This window comes from Narcine bancroftii, chromosome 7, assembly GCF_036971445.1.
Source record: "Narcine bancroftii isolate sNarBan1 chromosome 7, sNarBan1.hap1, whole genome shotgun sequence".
NCBI classification, from domain to species: domain Eukaryota; kingdom Metazoa; phylum Chordata; class Chondrichthyes; order Torpediniformes; family Narcinidae; genus Narcine; species Narcine bancroftii.
The window spans coordinates 193,370,641-193,393,675 of record NC_091475.1 but is presented as its reverse complement, the minus strand read 5'-3'; the positions used below and the strand labels follow the sequence as shown (position 1 = coordinate 193,393,675).

Sequence of the window (23,035 nt, the reverse complement as noted above, 5' to 3'; positions counted from 1 at the left end):
TTGCCATAGAACACGATCTTGGGAAGGCAATGGTCCTCCATTCTGAAGACGTGACCTACCCAGCGCAGTTGGATCTTCAGCAGCGTGGATTCGATGCTGTCGGCCTCTGCCATCTCGAGTACTTCGATGTTGGTGATGAAGTTGCTCCAATGAATGTTGAGGATGGAGCGGAGACAACGCTGGTGGAAGCGTTCTAGGAGCCGTAGGGAGATGGAGTTTTATCATTATGCTTCAAATTTCTGCATGTGAATCTTAGTGATACACAGTCCAGACAATACTCCAGAGAAAATTCACGAGGTCAATTTTAATATTTTCGAGCAATAGATATATAACAGGCCCTTCTGGCCCATGAGTATGCAAACCCAATGTGACCAACCAACTTCATATGCCTTTGGACCATGGGAGGAACTGGAGCCCCCAGCGGAAGCCCACGTGGACATGGGAAGAACATGCAAATTCCTTCCACACAGTTGCGGATTCAAACCTTGGTTTCTGGCGCTGTAAGAGTGTTTTGCTCACCAGACCACCTGAATGATGGGGAGAAGATTTTTTAAAATAATCTGATACACCATCCAGGAGTTAACTGGAGAGTTATCTGGAAGAGTTTTGGACTTAAATTATCTGCTCACTCCCTTAGCAGCAGGAAGAAGGCAACCGTTATTAAGTAGTGGACGTGACAAGTATAGGCTTTCCACACACAGACTTATTCGATGCAAACATTGACATTTAAATGTGGCAATTTATTACACAATGGCAGGAAGAAGCCTATTATACAGAACATTCTACACCTCAATACATTTTAAAATATAACAAATTCAACTTTATTACAAGTATATTCTTTATAAAATTATGGTACGTATATGAAAATAATGTAGACCAATAATGAAAGGCACATTGACATTACAAGCAGGTGCATAGTTACATACACAAAGCATATCCATAAAATAAGTAAAGCATTGTATTTCAAGAGATTGATCTGTGGCACATTATGTAAAACCGATCCATTTCGCTTGATTCATAATAAATCTCTATTTCGTTATAAAATATGGTACAGGTGAGCCCCTTTTGATTTCAATCAATTCTAGATAATGATTAATTATCATGTTAATTTAGCACAATTTTAAAATTGCAATTTATTATTCAAATAGCATTTTAAAAGCCAAACTCCCAAACAGCTTGCTTATTAGCAACTTTTACCTTCACCGAATGAAGAACAGGGCTTCATTTTCAAACAAAAGTACTACTCAGGCACATTTTTTTTAAGTACACTGTTTTCAACATTTGCAAAATCCAATGGAGCATTTTAAACAATGAATACGGATCCATGATGTAGTTTCTATCAGAAACAACATTGCAAGTAGAATGAAAATGCACACATGCTTAAATGTTATCCATCCTGAGAACTAAAACATGGGCCACAGTGAAGCCTCAATGTAATTTTATACAAGCTTTTTAGCCAACCTTCAAGAAGAAACTGTCTTGGGACACTTTTTCTGGTTGGAAACACTACATTAGGATCTTCTTCCTTTAACATGACATGATTTAGCCCCTTTGCAAATGGCAAGCACTGAGTAAACAAAACTGGAAATCATATAAATGCAAAAATACATACTGAGGCTTCACTGATAGATCCACAAAAAATAAATTTGTTAAAACTTGATTCGCATTCACAAAGGTTCATTTTACGGAGACAATTAATCTGACTACACCTCTTGAGAGCAGATTCAGCTCGAAGTCATATACAATGCGAAACAGGCCAAACCAACCTTTTCACTCATCTATACCTATCCCATTTATTTGCATCAAGACTGTATCCTACTCTTCACCCTGTGTCTGTCTAAATGTCTCTTTAATTTAGTCATTGCATCGGATTCTACTACATTCCAGATGTCATCAATCACCACATTATAAAGGGCTACATTTTCCATATTCATTAGCTAAACTCACTTTTTTTAGTCAGAAGCTTTTCATTTTATTAAGCCAACTGACTGCATTTCCAACACTTCCTGCTTTTAGCTTACAATAAACCAAGACCAAGTTATATTTGTGAACCACAATGGTAATGAGTAGCTTTAACAAAATGCACCTTTAAAGGCTTCAATACAATCTTTTGTCATTCAGCGCAGCACGGCAGAAATCCTTTTCCTCATTACTCCCACGTACCATTTTATTCACTTTCTACCCTTCGCTCCCAACATTTATGAAGTATTAATTACCTTGGGGCAGTTGATAAGAGGATCTGAAAGATATTTTCGTAGTTTTATTTTCAATATTTTATCATGGGAAGATTTTTCATTTCTATCTCGGACAATATGAATCACTAACATTAGCCTGTCACCAGATTTAAATGTTGCACTCATTGATCGTAACAAACTTTGGGTGGGGGGGGGGGGTCAAAGCAGTTTTCATAAATATATCCTCCCCAGCAGCAAAGAACCTCTTACATTAATGACATATCAAAACTTGATGAAGACAATTATGTCACAAAAACTACATCGATTGTTCAATTAATATTGAACATGAATGAACATTTCAGACAAAGGCTGTGTTTTTCCTTAAATCTTCCATATTCTAAATAAAACTAGCAGCCAACATCACATTATATCAATAGAGTAGACATGGAAAAATCCCACCACTTAACATTGTGTCCAATTTATCAGCCCATTGGTTCTAACAGCAAAATCTTCAGCTGCATTTTGTTTTGCAAAAAAAAATAACCTGGTAAAATTAATCTGCGACAGGCTGTTAATAATTCATGTTTTGTTCAAAATTTTGATTATGCACAGTTAAAATACAAAATGAAGGGTCTTTTTTTGCCTTGTGGGCAATACTTTTCCAAACTCTAGAAGCAACATCATTTTTTCTAAAAGTGGCATTTGTAAACATTTTCCAACAAACAAGATGCAAAGTTGTAAAAGAGATTTGCACTTCGTCCTTTACTTCTTGCTATTAAATAAATTGCCGACATGGCCTTCTACCTGCTCAGTGTTAATCAGCTCCACAATTGAGATATGCAGAAGCAGACCACGTGGAAGAGGGTTGACAATCATTCCCCCATCGTCACTGCTTGCTCCAAATTTAACTGCAGGCCCCTCACAATTACCTGATTAATTACAAGATGACCGTTGTACAGGGGATTCCCCAGAATGAAATTTACCCCCTCTGTCCTACAGCTGGCATGTGCAGCAGGGTCCACCAATGAATTCACATTATTTCTCACCAGCTTTAATGTGCTTGAATCAATGTTCTGAACTGCCCTCAAGAAAAACGGCAAAGTAAAACCTCCACAAAATCAAGGCTTCAAAATGGCAGGCTTTTTCCTTCATAAAATGAAGTTAATTTAATTGTTTAGAAATGAAATAACATTTATCTGATAAAAAATCTGGATTTCCTCAAAACATGATAAAATCTGTCCAGTGCACATTTATAATAAATTAAACTTAACTAACCCAATACACAACCTCCTCTTTTTGCACGTTCTCTGTCCCTGATGCACAGTTTATGTTTAAAAATGATAACAGTTAAGCTCTTTATATACAAGTCTCATTTCTTTGCTCATTTTTTGTTCAATATTTAGGTACCTTGTACTGTAAAATAGGTCACAAAAAAATACACCTTTGTAGCTCAGGATGAGAGGTCCCTTATTTGCAGATTACCAAAATCTCCAGTTGATAATTCTTCAAAATTTGAATTTTTACATAGAAAATTACAGTAGATTTCGCAGGAGGTAGTGTTTGGGAAAAACGAACACCCATAGCAATCAGATGATGAGGTGATCTGTCCATGAACACTGTGATCAGGGCCAACACTAATGAAGGGAGTTAGTAAGATGGTTGGAGTAATTCTTCTGTAGAAAACATTGATTCTCAAACCTTTTTAAAATTCTGATTAACTGGCAGTTTTTTTAAGATGGATCTGAAATGGAAAAGAGATAAAAATTCATAATCAAACAATTGAATAGATGGTCTGTCTCAACTTCCACCTGAGATCTCCATTGTCACAGAAGGTCATTCAATTCACTTCAAATGATTGCTGAGATTACTGGATGCATTAAAAGTTCTGAGGCTAAAATCCTGTCTGTCGTACTCCAGCCCACTTTATTCTTAATTGTCAGGGAAGTGAAGCACAAGAGCCTGCAGACACTATGATTGCAGAAAAAACGTACAGAAGTGCTGGAGTGGAGTAACAGCCGGTCTCGCAGCATCCACAGGAGGTAAAGATACATTACCGACGTTTTGGGCCTGAGGCCCTCTTCAAGGAATAAACACGGAACAGGAAGGCATCAGAATAAAGGCTGGCGGGGGAGGAGTCCATACAAACAGTAGGTGATAAATGGATATGGTAAGGGGGAGAGCAAGAGAGAGAGAATACAGTTCAGCAGCAGCTGGGACTGGAACAGGACAAGCTGGCAAGCTTGTGGAAAAAAGTGTAAGAGAGTGTGTGTGTGTGTGTGTGTGTGTGTGTGTGTGTGTGTGTGTGTGTGTGTGTGTGTGTGTGTGTGTGTTATGGGCCCAGAGGACCCCAAAACCCAGCAGCAATAGAAATTCACCAAGACATAAATAAAAGTCATTTTTAATTTTCTTTAATCATAAAAACAGGATCAAACTTTAACTTATTACTGTTAACTTAACCTAATTTAACCCCCTTCTAATTCTAAACTCACATGTATGTAACGTGTATAAATTCAGAACACTTCTTTGATTTACAGCCCAATCTCACTTCTCTCTCCTCCAAATTCACCGGTATCAGGCAATTCTTATACTGTGCACAGAATTTAACATTTATGAATTTCACCAAGATCTGGTGATTAAAGGTAATTAATTGGTTACCGCTCGGGAAGGTTCTTGTTGGTTTCCGGGAGAGATTTGTTGCTCGTTGGACACATACAAACTGATTCCCTCTGATCGCCACTTCAGTGTCTTGCCAATGAAACTTGCCCCATCAGGGTTTTCCAAATGACAACCTCTTCTTCTGCAGGTCACCACAGAGTTCCTCTTGTTTCCCTTATTTCAGGTGAAACATTTAGCCAGCCATTTCCTCTTGTAAGGACCGCAGGGGTTTTCAACAGTCTGAACTCAGAACTCACAACCCAACTTCAAAATAGGGTTTCAACAAGCTGCTAGCTTGCCATGACTGCAGAAACCAGTTCTTTTTCTCTCTCTTTCAGCCGAAAGCCTGTTTGGTAACCTCTCTCGCTCTCTCTCTGCTTCTTGTAAAACCACATAACCTTCTTAGAACAGCAAATTGCAACCAGACAGATTGCAGCACCGGACCCAAACTTATGATTCCATTCATCTGTTGCTTTCAAAACAATAATCCATTTACACCTGCTTTTGAAATTTTCTGGCAAAGCAGTCTCCTTGTTTCATCATTTTTGCAAAGGCTCTCGGTGCCTGCATGACTGACTTTCAGCAAAGCTCTTGCATTTTAAATGAGGTCCATTTTGTGAAGTGTTTGTGATCTACACTACCACAATCTATCTCCTTCAAAAACATATCAATATATAATATAAAATATGATATAATCCATCACAAGTGAGAGAGATACCGAGAGACAGAGGAAAATGGCACCCTTTGAAAATGGCAGCATGGCCAGAACTGCTGTAATGGCAGCACTGCCGCTGGTGCAGACCCGTGGAAAACAGAGAGCAAAGACACTCCACTCCTGTGGGGTCTAACCACCCAGTCTGACTGCCATCAGGTTCACACAGGCTTTAACCGACCTATTAAAGAAGCCAACGGTGATTTTATTTAAAATGCTGCGACCACGGGGTCTGCACCCAAGATGACAGTGCCTCTGATTGGCAGCAGCCACGAGGGGATGTAGACTACGGGAAAGTGGAGGGCGTGGTGCAGGGCACCAGAAAACAGGGAGACCACACTCCACCTGAGAAGGAGAAGCGGAGGAGAAGATCCACAGGATGATGACCAGTAAGGGATGATGACCAGTAAGGGATTCTGCAAACACACAGGTGGCGGGCTGCTGGTGACTCGATGTGAGGAACCCACACAGGCTGTAGGCTACTGGAGACTGAGGTCAAGGAACTCACACCAGACAGCAAACTGCTAGAGACTGGCTCGAGACTGGCCGAAGGGGTACCAGGTATTGGATCCAGCTGTGAGAGGGTGCCAGGGTACTGAATGGTTCCTAATCATGTTAGAGGTTCAGATCTGGAGTTCGGGCTACTGAGGTTTAGGCTGGACTCCGTGTGGCTGTGGAAGCTGCAGGATTGCTGGAGGAAAATCCATGGACAATCAGTGACTGGAGGGAACTCTCATTTACTTCTCTTTCTCTGACTGTAAGAGGTGCTTCAGCCAATTTCAGTCGATAGCAAATCTGTCTGCCTTTTAGCTGGTAAAAGCAATTTTGTGCAATATAACACTTTTTTAAAAATTACATAACAATAAATTGAATCTTGAATCTTGAAAGGCGACAGAGGGAAGAAAAAATGGAAGTGGTGGGGATAGGATTTAACTGAAACTAGAGAAGTCAATGTTAATGCCATTTGGTTGGAGGTTGACTAGACAGAAGATCAGGTGTTTGCTCCTACTATTTGCAGGTGGTCTCAGTCTGGTAGTGCATGAGACCATGGACAGACATGTCAGCAAGGTAATGGGATGGGGATTGAGGTGATGAAATATGTTGTCAACAGTGTTATCAAGTATTTACTCTTCCATAACAATTGTAGTCATGCCTCAGTTTGGATTTCATCAGGACCTCTCAACTCCAACCTTCATGAAAACACTTTTGTGGGCAACTCAGGAAATCCCTTCCAAACATACAACTTCTACTATCAAGGAGATTGAGATATTCTGGCACACGGTGACACCAAATAACACAACGTCCTGACTTGGCTGTTCCCTCATCATCACAGAGCCAAACTTCCATCGTGCTCTACCCAACCTTCATCTGGACCAGAGCAGACCTAGGATGCAGCTGAATGGCATTTCTTCAAAGGCTGTCAACACAGGCTATGACAGTAAAACCCAGATCCTGGGAAATAAATAAGTAATAAAATTGCCCAATTTTCATTGAATCAGTGATCTTGATTGTGACAGCATAGAGATATGTTTTTGGGAGATAAAGTGAGACAGGTTTGTTAGTGTAGGTCACATACAAACACTTTAAAACAGATCTTATTTAAAATACAGGAGCTCTGCTCATGCTAGACGTGTCGGTGCCTCAGAGCCTTTGCAAAAGCTCTGTAAAGTGCCCAAGAGACTTCACTAATGGATTGTTGTTTACAAAAGACAACAGATGAAAGAACTTGTTGGACCCGCAGATTGTCTGAAGTGCAACCTGCTGTTCTAGGAGGGTCATGTGGTTTTGCAAGCAGAGAGAGTAAAACAGGTTTTCTCTGTGTGTGTGTGAGAGAGAGAGAGACAGAGATCAGTTGTACAGTTTTACAGTCAGCAGCAGCAACGGGGACTGGAACAGGACAAGCTGGCAAGCTTGTGGAAAACCCCATTTGGAAGACAGGTTGTGAGTGCTTAGTTCAGCCTGGTCAAAGCCTTTGTGGTTCATGCAAGAGGAGAGGACTGGCTGTCTAATGTTTCACTTGGAATAAGTGAAACAAAAAGGAACTCTGTGATGACCTGAAAGAAAGAGGTTATCATCTGGAGAACCCTAAAGGGGGCAAGTTTCTTCACCAAGACACTGAAGTGGCTGATGGAAGTAAATATACAACAAATCTCTCTCTGAAAACCAAAAAGAATCTTCCTGACTGGTAACCATTTACCTTTCAAGCACCAAAGTCTGGTGAACTTTATAAATGTTGAATTCTGTGCACAGTATAGGAATTGCCTGAAACCAGTGAATTTGGAGGAACGAGAAGTGAGATTGGACTGTGAACAAAAGAACTTTTCTGAACTTACACACATAGTACATACACATGCGCTTAGAATTAGAAGGGAGTTAAGTTAGGTTACTTAAGTCAATAGTGATAAGTAAAAGTGTGATTCTGTTTTCATGTTTAAAGATAATTAAAACCAACATTTGTTTAAGTAACCATTTGTCTTGGTGAATATCTATTACTGCTGGGGTTTGGGGTTCTCTTGGCTTGTAACATCATGAAAATTTGATTCAATTGATTGACGTATTCGAAGACTCTTGCAGATTCATGATAGACCATTGCACATTCTATTATCAACTCCTAAGTTCTGCAATATCTTCCCTAAACTGGTCCGCATTTTCTACCTCTCCTTATTGTCTGGTGTCACATCCTAAAATCTGAACACTTTGATCATTAATCCTGATATTTAAGTGGTCACATTTTATATGATAACATTCCTGATAAATGTTTTGAGGGTTTCTTTTGCAATAAATATTAAAGCTACAATATTAATAAAACAAATTTTAAACAGATTGCTATAACTTTTAAAAATGTATATGTGTATATTAATATTTCCCTTCAGTTTTCAATTCTCTAATTTGTGGAGTGAGCAGGAAAAAGAAACCTATAGAGTCTTATTTATATCTGGTATGTTGAGGGCACAACTTTTGTATTCCCCATTGAAAATGTTGACAAGAGAATGCATAGAGACCCTATTAACCCTTATCTCGCAGGCTGTTTACTTAATTATTTTAAATTAAATTTTATCTACAACATGGTAGAAGCTGATTCTGGCCATTTAAACCCCATGCTGCTAAATTATACCCAAATTAACCTACAACTGAATGCCCAAAGGCCTAGACAGAGTAGATGTGGGAAGGTTGTTTCCCATGGTAGGGGAGTCTTGAAGAGGGCATAACTCCAGGATAAAAAGACTTCAATTTAAAACGTGGAAAAGCAGAGATGTGGAAACATTTCTTTAGCCAGAGGGTTGTGAGTCTGTGGAACTTGCTGCCACAGACAGCTTTGTAAGTGAGGTCACTGAGTGCATTTAAGGCAGAGATTGACGTGCATTCAATTAGTCAGGGCATCTAGGGTTACAGGGAGAAGGCCGTGCAGTGGGACTGAGTGGGAGGATGGATCAGTTCACGATAGAATGGCAGAATAGATTTGATTGCCTTACTTCTGCTCCTATATCTTGTGAACCCCATACGTTTTCAAGGGTGGGAGAAATTGGAGCACCGAGGGAAAACCTACGTGGTGACGAGAGAATATCCAAATTGCTAACTGCTATGTTAACCGTGCCACCCATGCAATAAGTTAAACTAACAGTTACAAGCTGACAAATTGGTCCATGGCTTCTCACAATCCTGATTCAACAGGACAACCTTTTTCCCTCAAGGTTCTAGGAACACTGCAGCATTTACGGATCCAATGAAAATGCACAGTACTCTTTATGCTAGTTAAAGCCTTGCAGATTTTTAACACAGGGCTGGAAATTAGTCTGCTCCCTCAGGGAAAATCTCCTTTCACTACTATAGTACAAGGGGATAGTTTTCCTTCATGTTTCAGCCCTTACTCATCAATAATTGCCTCTAGTAAAGCCCAGAAGATCTGATCTTGAATATATTGATATTTGTGAGAGCTTATTGTACAAAAGTTCCCTAAATTTCAAGCACCATGCTTAAAATGTAAAATTGGCTTTAAAATACATTGGGATTCTGAGAACATGAAAACCCCTGTATAAATTCTACTCCAATTTTTTTTAAAACTAGCACTTTACATGTGAAACACCCTAGAAGATCTGCAGAAACTGTCACAACTTGATACATTTCTGAGCATTAAAACTTCTTACCTCGTCAAGTAGAACCCACACTTTGGAATCTTGTAAAATTAACAGCCTAATGGCCGAGATTGGATTTAATCTCGGATGAACGTCACCTTCAGCTTTTCCATTCACAAATCTACCTGCACACCAGAAAAGAATAAATTAAACAGTTTTATTCTTGTCCAGTTGGAAGATGTTCATCATAACATTAAAGGGTGCAGGCTATTTTTTTTCTCATACAGATTAGCAAAAGGGTCTCAATTTGGCATTAATTGATGTATTAATTAAAATAAGGAGAAAAACAAATCTAAGACATTATTGTGTAGCTGTTGGATGCATTGTAATGCAGTCTTGATCTTCTGTGCACTCTGTACTGACCAGCTTAGTCTGAATATCAAGTTATGTGGCTGAAATGCTTCCACTGAAATCACTTTTCAGCCCACCTAAATTAGAACTCTTGAAAAAACACACAAACGCTGGAGAAATTCAGCAGATTAAACAGTGCCTTTATGTAGCAAAGGTAAAGATGCATCACCAATGTTTTGGGCTTGAGCCCTTCATCAAGCCTGAAAAGCTCATGATGTATCTTATCTTTGCTACATAAAGGCACTGTTTGACCTGCTGAGATTCTCCAGCATTTGTGGGGTTTTTCACTTAACCACGGGGTCAACAGAATCCTGTGTTTTACCCCTAAACTAGAACACTTAGTGAGTCCTGGTCAACGATTGATTTTAAAAGAGGCATTCTCTTCTATTGGTTAGAGCAGCCATTCTCAATGGGGACCCGAAGGCTCTCCTGGGGGGAGGGGGGGGGGGTCACAGGACATAAATAAAAGCTTGATTTCTTTTCATCTCGTGTAACATAAATATTCTTGATAGGTTTTGTTTGTGCAGTCAGAAGAGAGAAGTACAGAAGAAACCAAAACTTGACTGCTTCACAGGGAAGGGGACCAATAAACTTTGAGCAGAGACCATGGGTGGGGGGGGGGGGGAGGAGGCCTTAAAAAGGGTAGAGAATGTCTGAGACAGAATAATTAAAGGTGTTTTGGCTAGACTTATAATGGGCCTTTGGGGTGAACAATGTAAAATCAAGCCACTAGATAAAGCACTGACATGTGCTATTTAAAACACTTTCAAAATAACCAAACAGGTCCATATTATATGTGAAGTGACCATTTTACAGGCTCCAGAGTTATTCATTTAACCCTTTGGACTCCATGTCCCCATTTTCTGGGACTGGTAATATACCCAAACATCAGCTGGTTCTTACTGGTGTTTGTACCGTAGTTTACCCAAGGACCCAGTCCGCAGTCAATATTAAGAAAGGTTAAAAATGGCTGAAGCATTAAGAAATGTGGGCTTCACGGGCTGAGCCAACATTTCATTTTTTTCCTCGCAAATAAACATTGTTCACAATAAAAAAAATATATTCAATGGAAAACTGAGCAAAGTCTTAGTGTCACATTCTCGTAAGCATTTCATGAGAGTATTAATCATACTACGTAGCTCCACTGCCACTAATGCGTTCCTCTGGGGTTAATTCTCCCCTTCATATGTTTAAGGGGTCCCCCACCAGCCTTGGCCCCCTAATCCCTGGTAGCAAAGGACCCTCGACTGTGGTCCTTCCCCAACACACTCTCATATTGACTGTATAGTGTGTTCCTCTGCCAGTCGCCAGCATTCCCTCATCGACATCTCTGTGTGGTGGGGGGGGGGGGGGGGACCAACATGTTTTGGGCAGACCACAAGGCATCTTTGACCAAACTGATGATCTTTCAGCAGCCTATATCTGGATGCCTATATCTGTGTGGATCCCACAAGACCTAGAATCAGAATTTATTGTCATGAACAAGTCACGAAATTTGGTGTTTTGCGGCAGCGTCACAGTGCAAACATTCATATAGAGCACTCTTATAACAATACTGTGACAGGGTATTTAGAGGTGGCTTGAGAGGAATTGCTAGAGCAGCTTGCACACAAACACATTTCAAAACACAGAATTTTTGCAGGGTGCTTATTGCAGAAAGAACAACCAAGTTGCAACATACAGCTGGCCTGGGAGAGCATGTGATCTTTGCAGACAGACACAGAACAGTTTTACTCTCAGAAAGGGAGGGTGTGAAACAGAGAGAGGGAAGGAGTCACAGAAATCAGCTCTGGAGGGACATGCTGGCAAACTTTGGAAGGCTGCCTTGTCAAAGGAGAAGACTGGCAGTCTGAAAGGTGACCTGAAAGAAAGAGGATCATCTGGAGAACCCTGAAGGGGGCAAGTTTTGTCAGCAAGACTGATTGAGAAGGAATCCGTTGCGGATGTCCTAGAAAAGGAATCTCTCACTGAAAACCAGCAAGAACCCTCCTGACTGGTAACCATTTGCCTGTTAAGCACCAAAGACTGGTGAACTTTGTTAATGCTAATGTCTGTGCACAGTACAAAAATTGCCTGCAACCAATGAGATTGGACTGTGATCCAAAGAACTTTTCTAATCTTAAATATACATTACACACACCTGCACTTAGTATTAGGGGGTGGGGGGGGGGGGAATTAAGTAGGTTAAGTAATAAGTTAAAGTTTAATTCTGTTTTCTTGTTCAAATATAATTAAAAACTACTTTTGTTTAAATAACCCTGTGTTGTGGTGCATATCTATTGTTGCTGGTTTTTGGGGTCCTCTGGACTCTGTAACAATACATTTTAAAAATAGTACACGAAAAGTAAGGCCGCGTCTTTGATTCAATGATTATTCCGGAATCTGATGGCAGTGGGGAAGAAGCTGTCCTTGTGCCACTGAATGCTCATCTTTAGGCTCCTGTACCTTTTTCCCCCAATGGTAGCAGAGTGAAGAGGGCATAGCCTGTGTGGTGGGAGCCTTTGAGGATAGAGGCTGCTTTATTAAGACACCATCTCTTGTAGATGTCCTCAATGGAGTGAAGACTGATGCCTGTGTTATGGACCCAGAGGACCCCAAAACCCAGCAACAATAGAAATTCACCATGACAAATGGTTACTTAAACAAAAGCTGCTTTTAATTTTCTTTCAACATAAAAACAGGATCAAACTTTAACTTATTACTATTAACTTAACTTAATCTAACTTAACCGCCTTCTAATTCTAAGTTCACGTGTATGTACTGTGTGTGTAAGTTCAGAAAAGTTCCTTGATTCACAGTCCAATCTCACTTCTCCAACTTCACTGGTGTCAGGCAATTCTTATACTGTGCACAGAATTTAACTTCTATGAATTTCACCAGGCTTTTGTGCTTGAGAGGTAAATAGTTACCATTCAGGAAGGTTCTTGTCAGTTTTCAGAGAGAGATTTGTTGTTCACTGGACACAAACTGATCCCTTCCGATCAGCCACTTCAGTGTCTTGCCAAAGAAACTTGCCCCATCGGGGTTCTCCAGATGATAATCTTTTTCTTTCAGGTCACACAGAGTTCATTTTTGGTTTCTTTTATTTCAAGTGAAACTTTATACAGCTTGTCCTCTCCTCTTGTATAGACCACAAGGGCTTTGACCAGGCTGAACTAAGAACTCACAACCCGTCTTCAAAATGGGGTTTTTCCACAAGCTTGCCAGCTTTTCCTGTTCCAGTCCCAGCTGCTGCTACTGAACTGTATTCTCTCTCTCTCTCTCTCTCTCTCTCTCAGAGAAAATTACATGGCCTTCTTAGCACAGCAAACTGCACCCAGACTGCAGCACCGGACCCAATCTTCCGAGTTCATTCATCTGTTGCTTTCCAAAACAATAATTCCATTACTCCACAGCATATCCAATTAATACCTACTTGTGAAGTCCTTATAGGCATTCTTCAAAGTTTTTGGCACTTGGAGTTTGAGCAGAGCTCCAGCACTTTAAATGAGATCAGTTTTGAAGTGTTTTAATCTGTGTATCTTCCAAAATCATATCTATATATAACATAATCTGTCACACCTGTGATGTCACAGGCCAAGTTAAAACCCCTCTGGAGTTTTTTTCTTGTCCTGAGATTTGGCACCTTCATACCAGACAGTGATGCAACCAGCTAGAATGCTCTCCACAGTGCACCTGTAGAAGTTTTTGAGAATTTTCAGTGACATACCATATCTCAAGTACCTCACAAAGTACACCAGCTGGCGAGCCTTCTTTGTGAATTGCATCAACGTGGAGGCTCCAGGACAGATCCTTGGAGATGTTGACACCCAGAGATTTGAAGTCCTTGACTATTGAACCCTCAACAAGGAGTGGATCATGTTTCCTTGACTTCCTCCTGAAGTCGACAAACATCGTTGGTTTTGCCAACATTGAGTGCAAGATTGTTGTCATGACTCAACAAACTGATCTATCTCCCTCCTGTATGCTTTCTCATTGCCATTTTTATTCTGCTGACAACTGTGGTGGCATTGGCATTTTGTAGATAGCATTGGAATTGTGCCTGGCCACACAGTCATGGGTGTATAATGGGCTAAACAGGAATCCTTGGGGTGCATCTGTGTTGATCATCAGTGAGGATTTGTATTATCTATGGTCTTCTGATGAGGAAGTCAAGGATCCAGTTCAGAGGGGGAGGGGGGGGTGCAGAGGCCCAGAGTTTGTAGCTTCCTGACCAGCACTGAGGGAATAGTGGTGTTGAAGAATGAGGTGAGGTCAATGAAGAGCAGCCGTATGTATGAGTTGCTGTTTTCAAGGTGATCCATAGCTGTGTGGAGAGCCAGTGATATTGCGCCTGCTGTGGAGCAATTGTGACGATAGGCAAGTTGCAGCAGGTCCAGACCTTTGCTTAGTCGCATGTTAATTCTGCCCATGACCAGCCTCTCAAAGCATTTCATCACAGTAGAAGTTAGTGCTACTGAGCGAATGTTGTTGAGGCAGCTCTCACTTCTCTTCTTGGGCACTGACCGGGATGATTGATACCCTTTTGAAGCAGGTGGGAACCTCTGACTGCAGCAATGAGAAGTTGAAAATGTCTGTGAACGCTCCGGCTAGTGGGTTGGTGCAAATTTTCTGAGCAGGATCACATCATTCATCTTATTGAGTCCATTCCACCATTCAATCATGGCTGATTTACAATCCCTTGAAACAGCCTATAAATCAGATAGTTCCTCTGTTACAAATTTGCAATCCAGTAATTGAACCTTGATCTTCTCCAATTAATCTCTGAATTTCAGCCAAAAAAGGGCAATGAAACTTCAACAAAATTCCATTAAATGTTCACAATGAACAGCAAATGTTAAGAAATGGAATTAGCTGGACAATTAAAAGGAATTTCTGCTAAAAAACAAACAAGATTCATCTGAGTGATGGTAATATGACAACGGATTATTTTTAAAATATGAGACCTTTAGAGAATTTTATTCTAATTTTTATGCCTCTGAATTTAATAATGATTGTGCTTCAATTCCTAGAATTCCTAGATCAGTTGAATTTATCTGTACTTCCCCAAGACAGACGTGCAAGTTTGGAGAAACCCATTTCGCAGGAGGATATACCTGTGGCTATTTCCTCATTACAGTCTGGTAAATCTCCAGGACCAAATGGATTTCCTGTAGAATTTTATAAATCCTTCTCCAAACCACTTGTACCCCATTAAGCTTAAATGGGATATTGGATGACTCATTTAAAAAAAGAGCTTCCTTTATCATTTAACGAGGCATGCATCTCTTTTATTCTAAAAAAGGGAAAGAGCCAACAAAAGGTACATCTTAGAGACTTATCTTGTTACTGAAAGTTGATATGAAGATCCTATCTAAGGCAGTGGTTCTCAACCTTTTCTTTCAACTCACATACCACTTTAAGTAATCCCTATGCCATCAGTGCTCTGTGATTAGTAAGGGATTACTTAATGTGGTATGTGAGTGGGAAGGTTGAGAATCGCAGCTCTAGACCCAATTGTTACTGAAATATTTTGCTTGAGAAAAATTGTCATTGTCCCATTTCCTTTGCAGTTATGAAACCGTGCACATAACAAGTCAATTAGGTATGATTAAAATAGTGGTCTTCAAAGTTTTTCTTTCCACCCACATACCACCTTAAGCAATCCCTTAGTAATTACAGAGCACTTATGGCACACCACTTAAAGTGGTATGTGAGTGAAAATAAAAACGTTGAGAACCACTGATCTAGGTTTTAGCACATGGATTAGAAAATATTTTACCAATTATTATAGACTCAGACCAAACTGGCTTTATTAAAAATCGTTATTCTCACTATAATATAGTCAAGTCACCTTTATTTATCATTGATACTATGCTCACATGGCAAAGATAAGATGGTGTTTCTCAAGGACCATGGAGCATATTTACATAAATATAAGTCAGAATACAAGTTAAACATATTTAAAATATTAAAACGCATACAGTAAAAGTTCATGGTACACTATCCACAGTGGCCTTTGGGGAAAAAAAACTATTACCCAATCTGGACATAAGGCCCCTAGTGCTACAGTACCTCCTACCAGATGGTAGAAGGGAGAATAGTTTACTTGAGGGGTGTGTGGAGTCTTTCACAATGTTTATTGTCTTTCGCCTGCATCGAGTGTTATGGATGATCTTCTACACTGACTTCACTATTCTCTGCGGGGTCTTGCAGTGGTACAGTTTCCAAACCAGGCAGTGATGCAGTTGCACAGGATGCTCTTGTTACATCCTCTGTAAAATATAGTGAGGAGCAAGAGTGAGTGATGAACTTTCCTCAGCCTTCGCAAGACGTAGAGGCACTTCTGGGCCTTCTTGGCTATGGAGCTGATGCTAAGGGACCAGGTGAGATTGTCTGCCAAGTGAACTCCAAGGAATTTGATACTCTTGATGACCTCAGCAGTACAGCTGTCAATGGTCAGTGGAGTGAGGTCTCCCCCCACCCACAACCCCCCCCCCCCCCCCAGAAGTAGACAACCATGTCTTTTGTTTTTTTTGTTTTAAATGTTCAGATATAAATTGTTGCCTCTGCACCAGTCCATTAGCAACTGCACCTCATCTCAGTGTGCTGACTTTCCATTCTTACTGATCAGGCCTACCATGGTCATGTTAGCAGTAAACTTGATGATGTGGTTCAAGTTGTGTTTAGCTACACAGTCGTGGATGAGCAGAGTGAACAGCAGTGGACTAAGCACACAGCCCTGGAGGGCCCTTGTCCTCAGTGTGATGGTCTTGGAGGTAATGTTACCAATGTGGACTGCCTGGGGTATCCTTAACAGGAAGTCGAGAATCCAATTGCAGAGGGAAGTGTTTAGACCCAGCAGGCTCAACTTCCTTATCAGATACTGAGGTATGATATTGCTGAATGCTGAGCTGAAGTCAATAAACGGCATTCGAACAAATGAGCCCTTATTTTACATCTGGGTGAGGGCTAAATGGAGGGCAGTGGTGATAGCATTGTCCGTAGAGTGGTTGGGTCTGTACGTGAACTGCATGGGGTCTGGTGATGGGGACAGCAGAAGGTTTTTGAGCCCCATGACGAGTCTCGAAGCACTTCACGATGATGGACGTGAGTGTGGCAGGGCACTAGTCACTGAGGCAGGACACAGACAATATCTTTGGCACAGGGACTACCCTCCACTCCATCGATAGATGCTGAAAAAAAAACATTTGATTGGGTAGAATGGAAGTATCTATTTGCTATATTAGGACAATTTAATTTTGGTCTAGTTTTTATTAAATGGATTAAATTATTGCATTCATGCCCATGGCATCGATTTGCTCTAACATACAGCAATGGAAAAGGTTTAGTCTTAATAGAGGAACACGGCAGGGTTGTCCAATAAGTCCTTTGCTTTTTGATATAGTACAGGAACCATTAGCTGTTATTCTCTGACAGTGTATAAAATTTAAAGGTATAATTAGAGGAGGAATTGAACATAAAGTATCACTTTATGCAGATCACATTGCTTTTATTTTGAATCCTGACATTTCTACACCAAAAATATTAATTTTGTTTGATCAATTTAGTCATTTTTTAGGTTATAAATTAAATTTAGTTTTACCCTCAAAAGGTTATTCCAGGTGAGTGAAAAATCAATTCCAATATTTAGGAATTACAATTACAAAAAGTTATAAAAAATTTAGTGAAAGAGAATTTTTTGGTATTACTCAACAAGATTAAACTGCTATTATTGGGTTAGTCACCCTTATCATATTAATTCAATTAAAATGAACATTTTACCTTAATTTCTGTATCTCTTTCAAGCGTTACCAATTTTTATTCCAAAATTTTTTTTTTTTAAGTTCACTAGATTTCATTATTTCTATCTACATATGACCAAAAAACTTATATGTTGGCAATTTTAGGATCCTTTATACCGTTTTCCTTCTCTATATTGACACATAATCCGTTAATGAGAAATAGGTTGAGAAGTTGGGTTTAATTTAGAAAATTCTTTAGGCTTAATGGTTTTTTTTCTTGGCTAGTCCTATTATAGATAAGCATCTTTTTCAGCCGTCCTTGCTGGACACAGGTTTCAATGAATGGCATAGATTAGGCATCTAATATTTTAATGATTTCTTTATTCGAGATAATTTTGCCACTTTTGAACAATTTTGAAACCAATTTAATCTTTCTAACAGACATTATTTTAGATATTTACAAATTAGACATTTTGTTCAGTCTAAGCTTTCTGATTTCCCGCAAATTTAAATACTAATATCCTTGATCTATTTTTTAACTTATGGTTTCATTTTCATGGTGGATTGATAGCATGTATTTATAATAATTTATTGGATTTGAAATCAGTCTCCATGGCTGGGATTAAGAACAATTGGGAACAAGATTTGACCATAACATTTTCAGATGAAGATTGGTACTCTACTCTCAGCTTGATTATAGGCACTGCTTATTACAATTTAAGGTGGTACACAGACTCATATATCCAAACTTAAATTATCCCATTTTTATACAGATATTGATCCACAATGTGAGACATTTTTGAAGTTTCACTGATCCATATGTTTTGGGAGTGCCCAAATTTAGAGAGATTCTGGCAAGATATTTTCCAAACATAATCAATTATTCTTAAGATTAATTTAAAACCTTGTCTGTTAATTGTTCTATTTGTTTTTTTCTCATGACCCAGAAAAACCTATGTCTGTATTTCAGGAAAAAGTTTGAGCCTTTACCATGTTAATAGCCAGATGAGCAATAGGACTGAAATGGAAAGATGATTCATCCCCTACTCATACACAGTGGTTATATGATATAATGTCCTATTTATGATGAGAGGTAGCTTTTAGTTTTGTTTTTTTCCTTTATTTCACTCTTTTTATTTGGCTTAATTCAGGAAACGGGTTCAACGTGGTTTTACAGATCAATTCAAATTATTATTTCTTATGTTTATTAAGGAAGTCTTAGTTTCATCTTTTTTTTCTTTTGTTTGTGTGCTTACATGTATACAAATGATTTGTTATGTACTTTCATTTCTAAAACTGTTAACTCAATAAAAATATTTTGAAAAGAAATGGTCAGTCAATGATCAATGGATGGAACTTCTGATTTTTGTTTGAAGGTCTAGTCCACTGAAAGCTTGTATTATTTTGTTGCTTTGAAATACCTTCAACACAGAGCATAATAAAAAGGTGGAACTTGATGCAGCAGGTGACCAACAAACAGTGTTTAAAGCAAGAGAGGTTACTGAAACAATAGTGATGTGGAAGGTCACCGAGAAGGTGTTTCACGCCATACCTATCTTGTAGAAACCATCTTCAGTCCGCTTATATGTTAATTCTTTGGTCTCCTGAAGTAATACAGATCCTAAATCCTGAATGAAAGTAATAAAAGAGAAAACACAATTCATGAGGAAGTTGTTAATAATAAAACAAAATGAACTAGGCAAGTTTTGTCATCAAAAAAAAGCAAAAAAAAAGGGAACTGAAAAATTTTAATTGTTAAACACCTTTGATTTAAAGCAAAGTTGCTTTGACACTTCAAGACACTACATATGATATTAAATTTTGAAGAGTATTTCTGGAGAAATCTTTTATCTTATATTTATTTGGTTTTTTTTATATAATTTTTTAAACATTTTGGGCAGGTTCTTTAGAGGTGGAGGGGTTGAGGGTTTAGGTAGATGTAAGGGATCAATATGTGATTATTGAAGAAAAAATTTCCCTTTTTTTCATAGTTGGTATAAAAGGGGAGTTAGAGTATATTGGAAGTAAGATCTTGTAGATAAAAACTCTAAAATAAAATAAAATTTAAAAAAATATAGAAGCGGATTTTCTATTGGAACCAGAACTGCAATCTTATGGTTATTGGCAAATGACTATCAAAATATCGAATACAGTTTGTGAGGATTGCCCTAGCGGTAGCCAGGAGATGTACAGCTGTTACATGGAAGTCAAACTCCTCCCTACTTATTACTCACTGGAATTTGGAAATACAAAGAAATATTCTTTTATTAGTTGGAAGAGAAAGTGGATTTAGGACAGAGATGTCATAATGAAGAAAATAGAATGAGAATTAAGCATGAAATTAGAAGATCTTAATTGACAACCGAGTTTGACGATGATCTAGGAAAAGGTGAGATTGCCCTTGCAAGACTTGAAAGAACGTAAGATAGGAGAAAAATCTTCTAAAAGTGCTGATATATTCAAGGCTGGTCAGGGTAAGTTTAAACATTAAGAAAACATTGAAACTTGCATACTATTCGCCAAGCAAGGAAGGCAATGAGAGGAGATAGAATGATATAAGAAAATTTTCTGAAGTGAATGAAATAAATCATTGAGAAAAACAGCTACTCTCCTGAACAAGTATTTAAATTAATTTGGAAGAGGATGTCCTTGTACACATTCATCTTGAAGGATGAGGAAACAACTTCAGACTTCATTGGAACTAGACCATGCCGAGTAATTTTCGTGGGAGCCATGCTAATGACGTCCACCTGGACACTCCCCTCAGGGTCTTGTCTACTTACTTGGTGAGAATTCTGAAAGGATATGTTTTTTTTAATCACCTTCATTTTTGTTGCAATTGTTTAGAAAATAAATTTTAACTATTTCAGATACTGGTGTAGTAGATGCATTTGCTTTTTAAATTGATATTCTTAAGCTCTGGAATGCAACCACAGATTTTAATTTTTATTAATGGCAAATGTCTTTTTTTAAAATATTTTATTTAATCCACATATATAAGACAAAATAATTATCAATAACATACCAAAGTAATATAATAGAATGTTAACAAATATATGTTGAAACTATATTTAAGAAAAAACTTAATTCTAAAATATAAAAAAAAACTACCTACAATAAATATAAATGAAAACCTCTATGACACACCCTCCCCACTAAAACCAATCTAATCCCTAAACTAAAATACATAATATTTCATTATACAATTATTACAATTGATTCATTCAGATTGCATCAGTTGACACTCAGAGACCTCAAAGACACCTTCAGGTAAAACTTCACTGATCAGGAAAAAATAAAGAAAAATTTTATCATTTTAATTTCATTATTCTTGCATATGGACCCCAAATTTCCAAAAATAATGAATATTTATCCCTTAAATTATACATAATTATTTTCTAATGGAATAGAACTTTGAATCTCAGCATGCCATCTAGCTAATGTCAGATTTCCTTGCTATTACTAAAATCAACTTAACAAATTTTAATTGAGAATCTGACAGCAACAATATAGCAGCGGCTCTTCCAAAATTTCCTAACAAAAGTAATTCAGGTTTTAAAGGAAAATTCACCCCCATTATCCACTGCAAAAATGTACTAATATAAACCCAGAAAGGGTTGACCTTTAAACAAGACCACCCAGAATGAAAAAAAAATTCCAATATCTGTTCGACATCTAAAATATTGATCTGATAAATTCGATCTCCATCTACTCAATTTTTGAGGAGTAATATAATTGGTGTAGAAAATTATAATGGTTATCTATCTTACATTAATATTATTTGTCATTACGCAAATTTTGCCAGTCTTGTTGATCTATAATTGTATCTAAATCTCGTTCCCATCTTTCTTTTGAGTTCAACAAATCTACTTTAGATGTCTGTTCTTGTAATAGTATATATGCAATTGAAATAAACAGTTTAGTCATTCCATCACCATAATTTGTTCCAAATTTGAAAGGTCTTTTAAAATCATTTCTTATCCAAATTTCTCTCTTAAATAAGCCCTCAATTAAAAATAACATAATAATGTATTACGAGGTATTTAATATTTAATTATAAGACATCAATCTATTGTTATAATAACAACCCCCAATTTATAAATTCTCTTATAATGTCATATATTTAAAAAAGGATGATCTTTTGAAAAAAAAATTCAATAAAGAATTAATTAATGGTGTTTTTAGCAAATGCACATTTCCATTTGTCTAACTTTTCCTATCTTATTTAATTTAATATCCACCCAGGATGGTTTAATTTTAGCAAACATGGAAACTAAAAACCTTAGTTGTGTTGCTGTATAATAATTCTTAAAATTAGAAAGTTATAGTCCATGTTCATATTTCCATGTTAAATTTTTGAGTGACTTTCTTACCATTTTCCCTTTCCTAACTTTCTTACTTAAATTTTGAAAAAAATTTTGAGGTAAAAATACAGGTAAAGTTTGAAATAAATAGTGAGTTCATGGAAAAACATTCTTAATACAATTAACTCTCCCAATTAACGTAAAAGGCAAATTTATCTCTTTAAATCTTCCTCTATTTTTTAAAATAATGGGATATAGTTTAATTTATATAATTTTTTTCATATTAGTATCAATATGCATGAATTTTCACTGAATGAAAAGTTTTCCAGGAATATAGCCCCTTCAAGGAGGTACCATATTTTCATCTCAGGATGGTATGCAAATTGGAGGGGTCATTAGTTTCCATGGAAGTAGTGTGGCAGATTATGCTATATTTTATATTGTATATAGATATGCTTTTGGAAGATAAATTGTGGGGTTTTTAGTTCGGTCACACACAGATACAAACACTTCGAAATAGATCTCATTTAAAATGCCAGAGCTTTGCTCAAGTCAGACAGTCCAGGCTCTGAGTGCTTTTGCAAAAACTTTGAAGGATGCCTATAAGGACTTCACAAATTAGATGTTAATTGGACCTGCTGTGGAGTAATGGATTATTGTTTCGGAAAGGAACAGATGAACAAACTCAGAAGATTGGGTCCGGTTCCACAGTCTGTCTGACTGCAGTTTGCTGTTCTAAGAGGGTCATGTGGTTTTCTCTGAGTGTTAGAGAGAGAGAGAGAAAAAGAGAGAATTGAGTTCTACACTTCAGCAGCAGCACCCGGGACTGGAACAGGACAAGCTGAGAAGCTTATGGAAAAAGCCCATTTTAAAGACAGGTTGTAAGTTCTTAGTTCATCCTGGTCAAAGCCCTTGTGGTACATACAAGAAGAAATGGCTGGCTACATAATATTTCACTTGAAATAAGGGCAGCAGAAAAGGA

At 38.1% G+C, this 23,035-nt stretch overlaps 1 protein-coding gene across 5 annotated transcripts in view; it reads right to left on the bottom strand.

Annotated features, from left to right (window-relative positions):
- Positions 1 to 719: 719 nt before the first annotated feature.
- The window catches only part of mgat4a (alpha-1,3-mannosyl-glycoprotein 4-beta-N-acetylglucosaminyltransferase A), a 282,181-nt gene continuing 259,865 nt past the window's right edge, over positions 720 to 23,035 (bottom strand). For 3 of the 5 annotated variants that reach the window (XM_069891861.1, XM_069891864.1, XM_069891862.1), the window contains exons 13-15: positions 19,302 to 19,377; positions 9,687 to 9,799; positions 720 to 3,915 (exon numbers count right to left, since the gene is read on the bottom strand). In XM_069891861.1, coding sequence (XP_069747962.1) covers positions 3,889 to 3,915; positions 9,687 to 9,799; positions 19,302 to 19,377 — 216 coding nt within the window. In that variant the 3' untranslated portion in view covers positions 720 to 3,888. Of the gene's footprint in view, positions 3,916 to 9,686; positions 9,800 to 15,844; positions 16,280 to 16,513; positions 17,201 to 19,301; positions 19,378 to 23,035 lie in introns of those variants that run through there. The other 2 variants (XM_069891863.1, XM_069891865.1) reach the window with 2 other exon arrangements.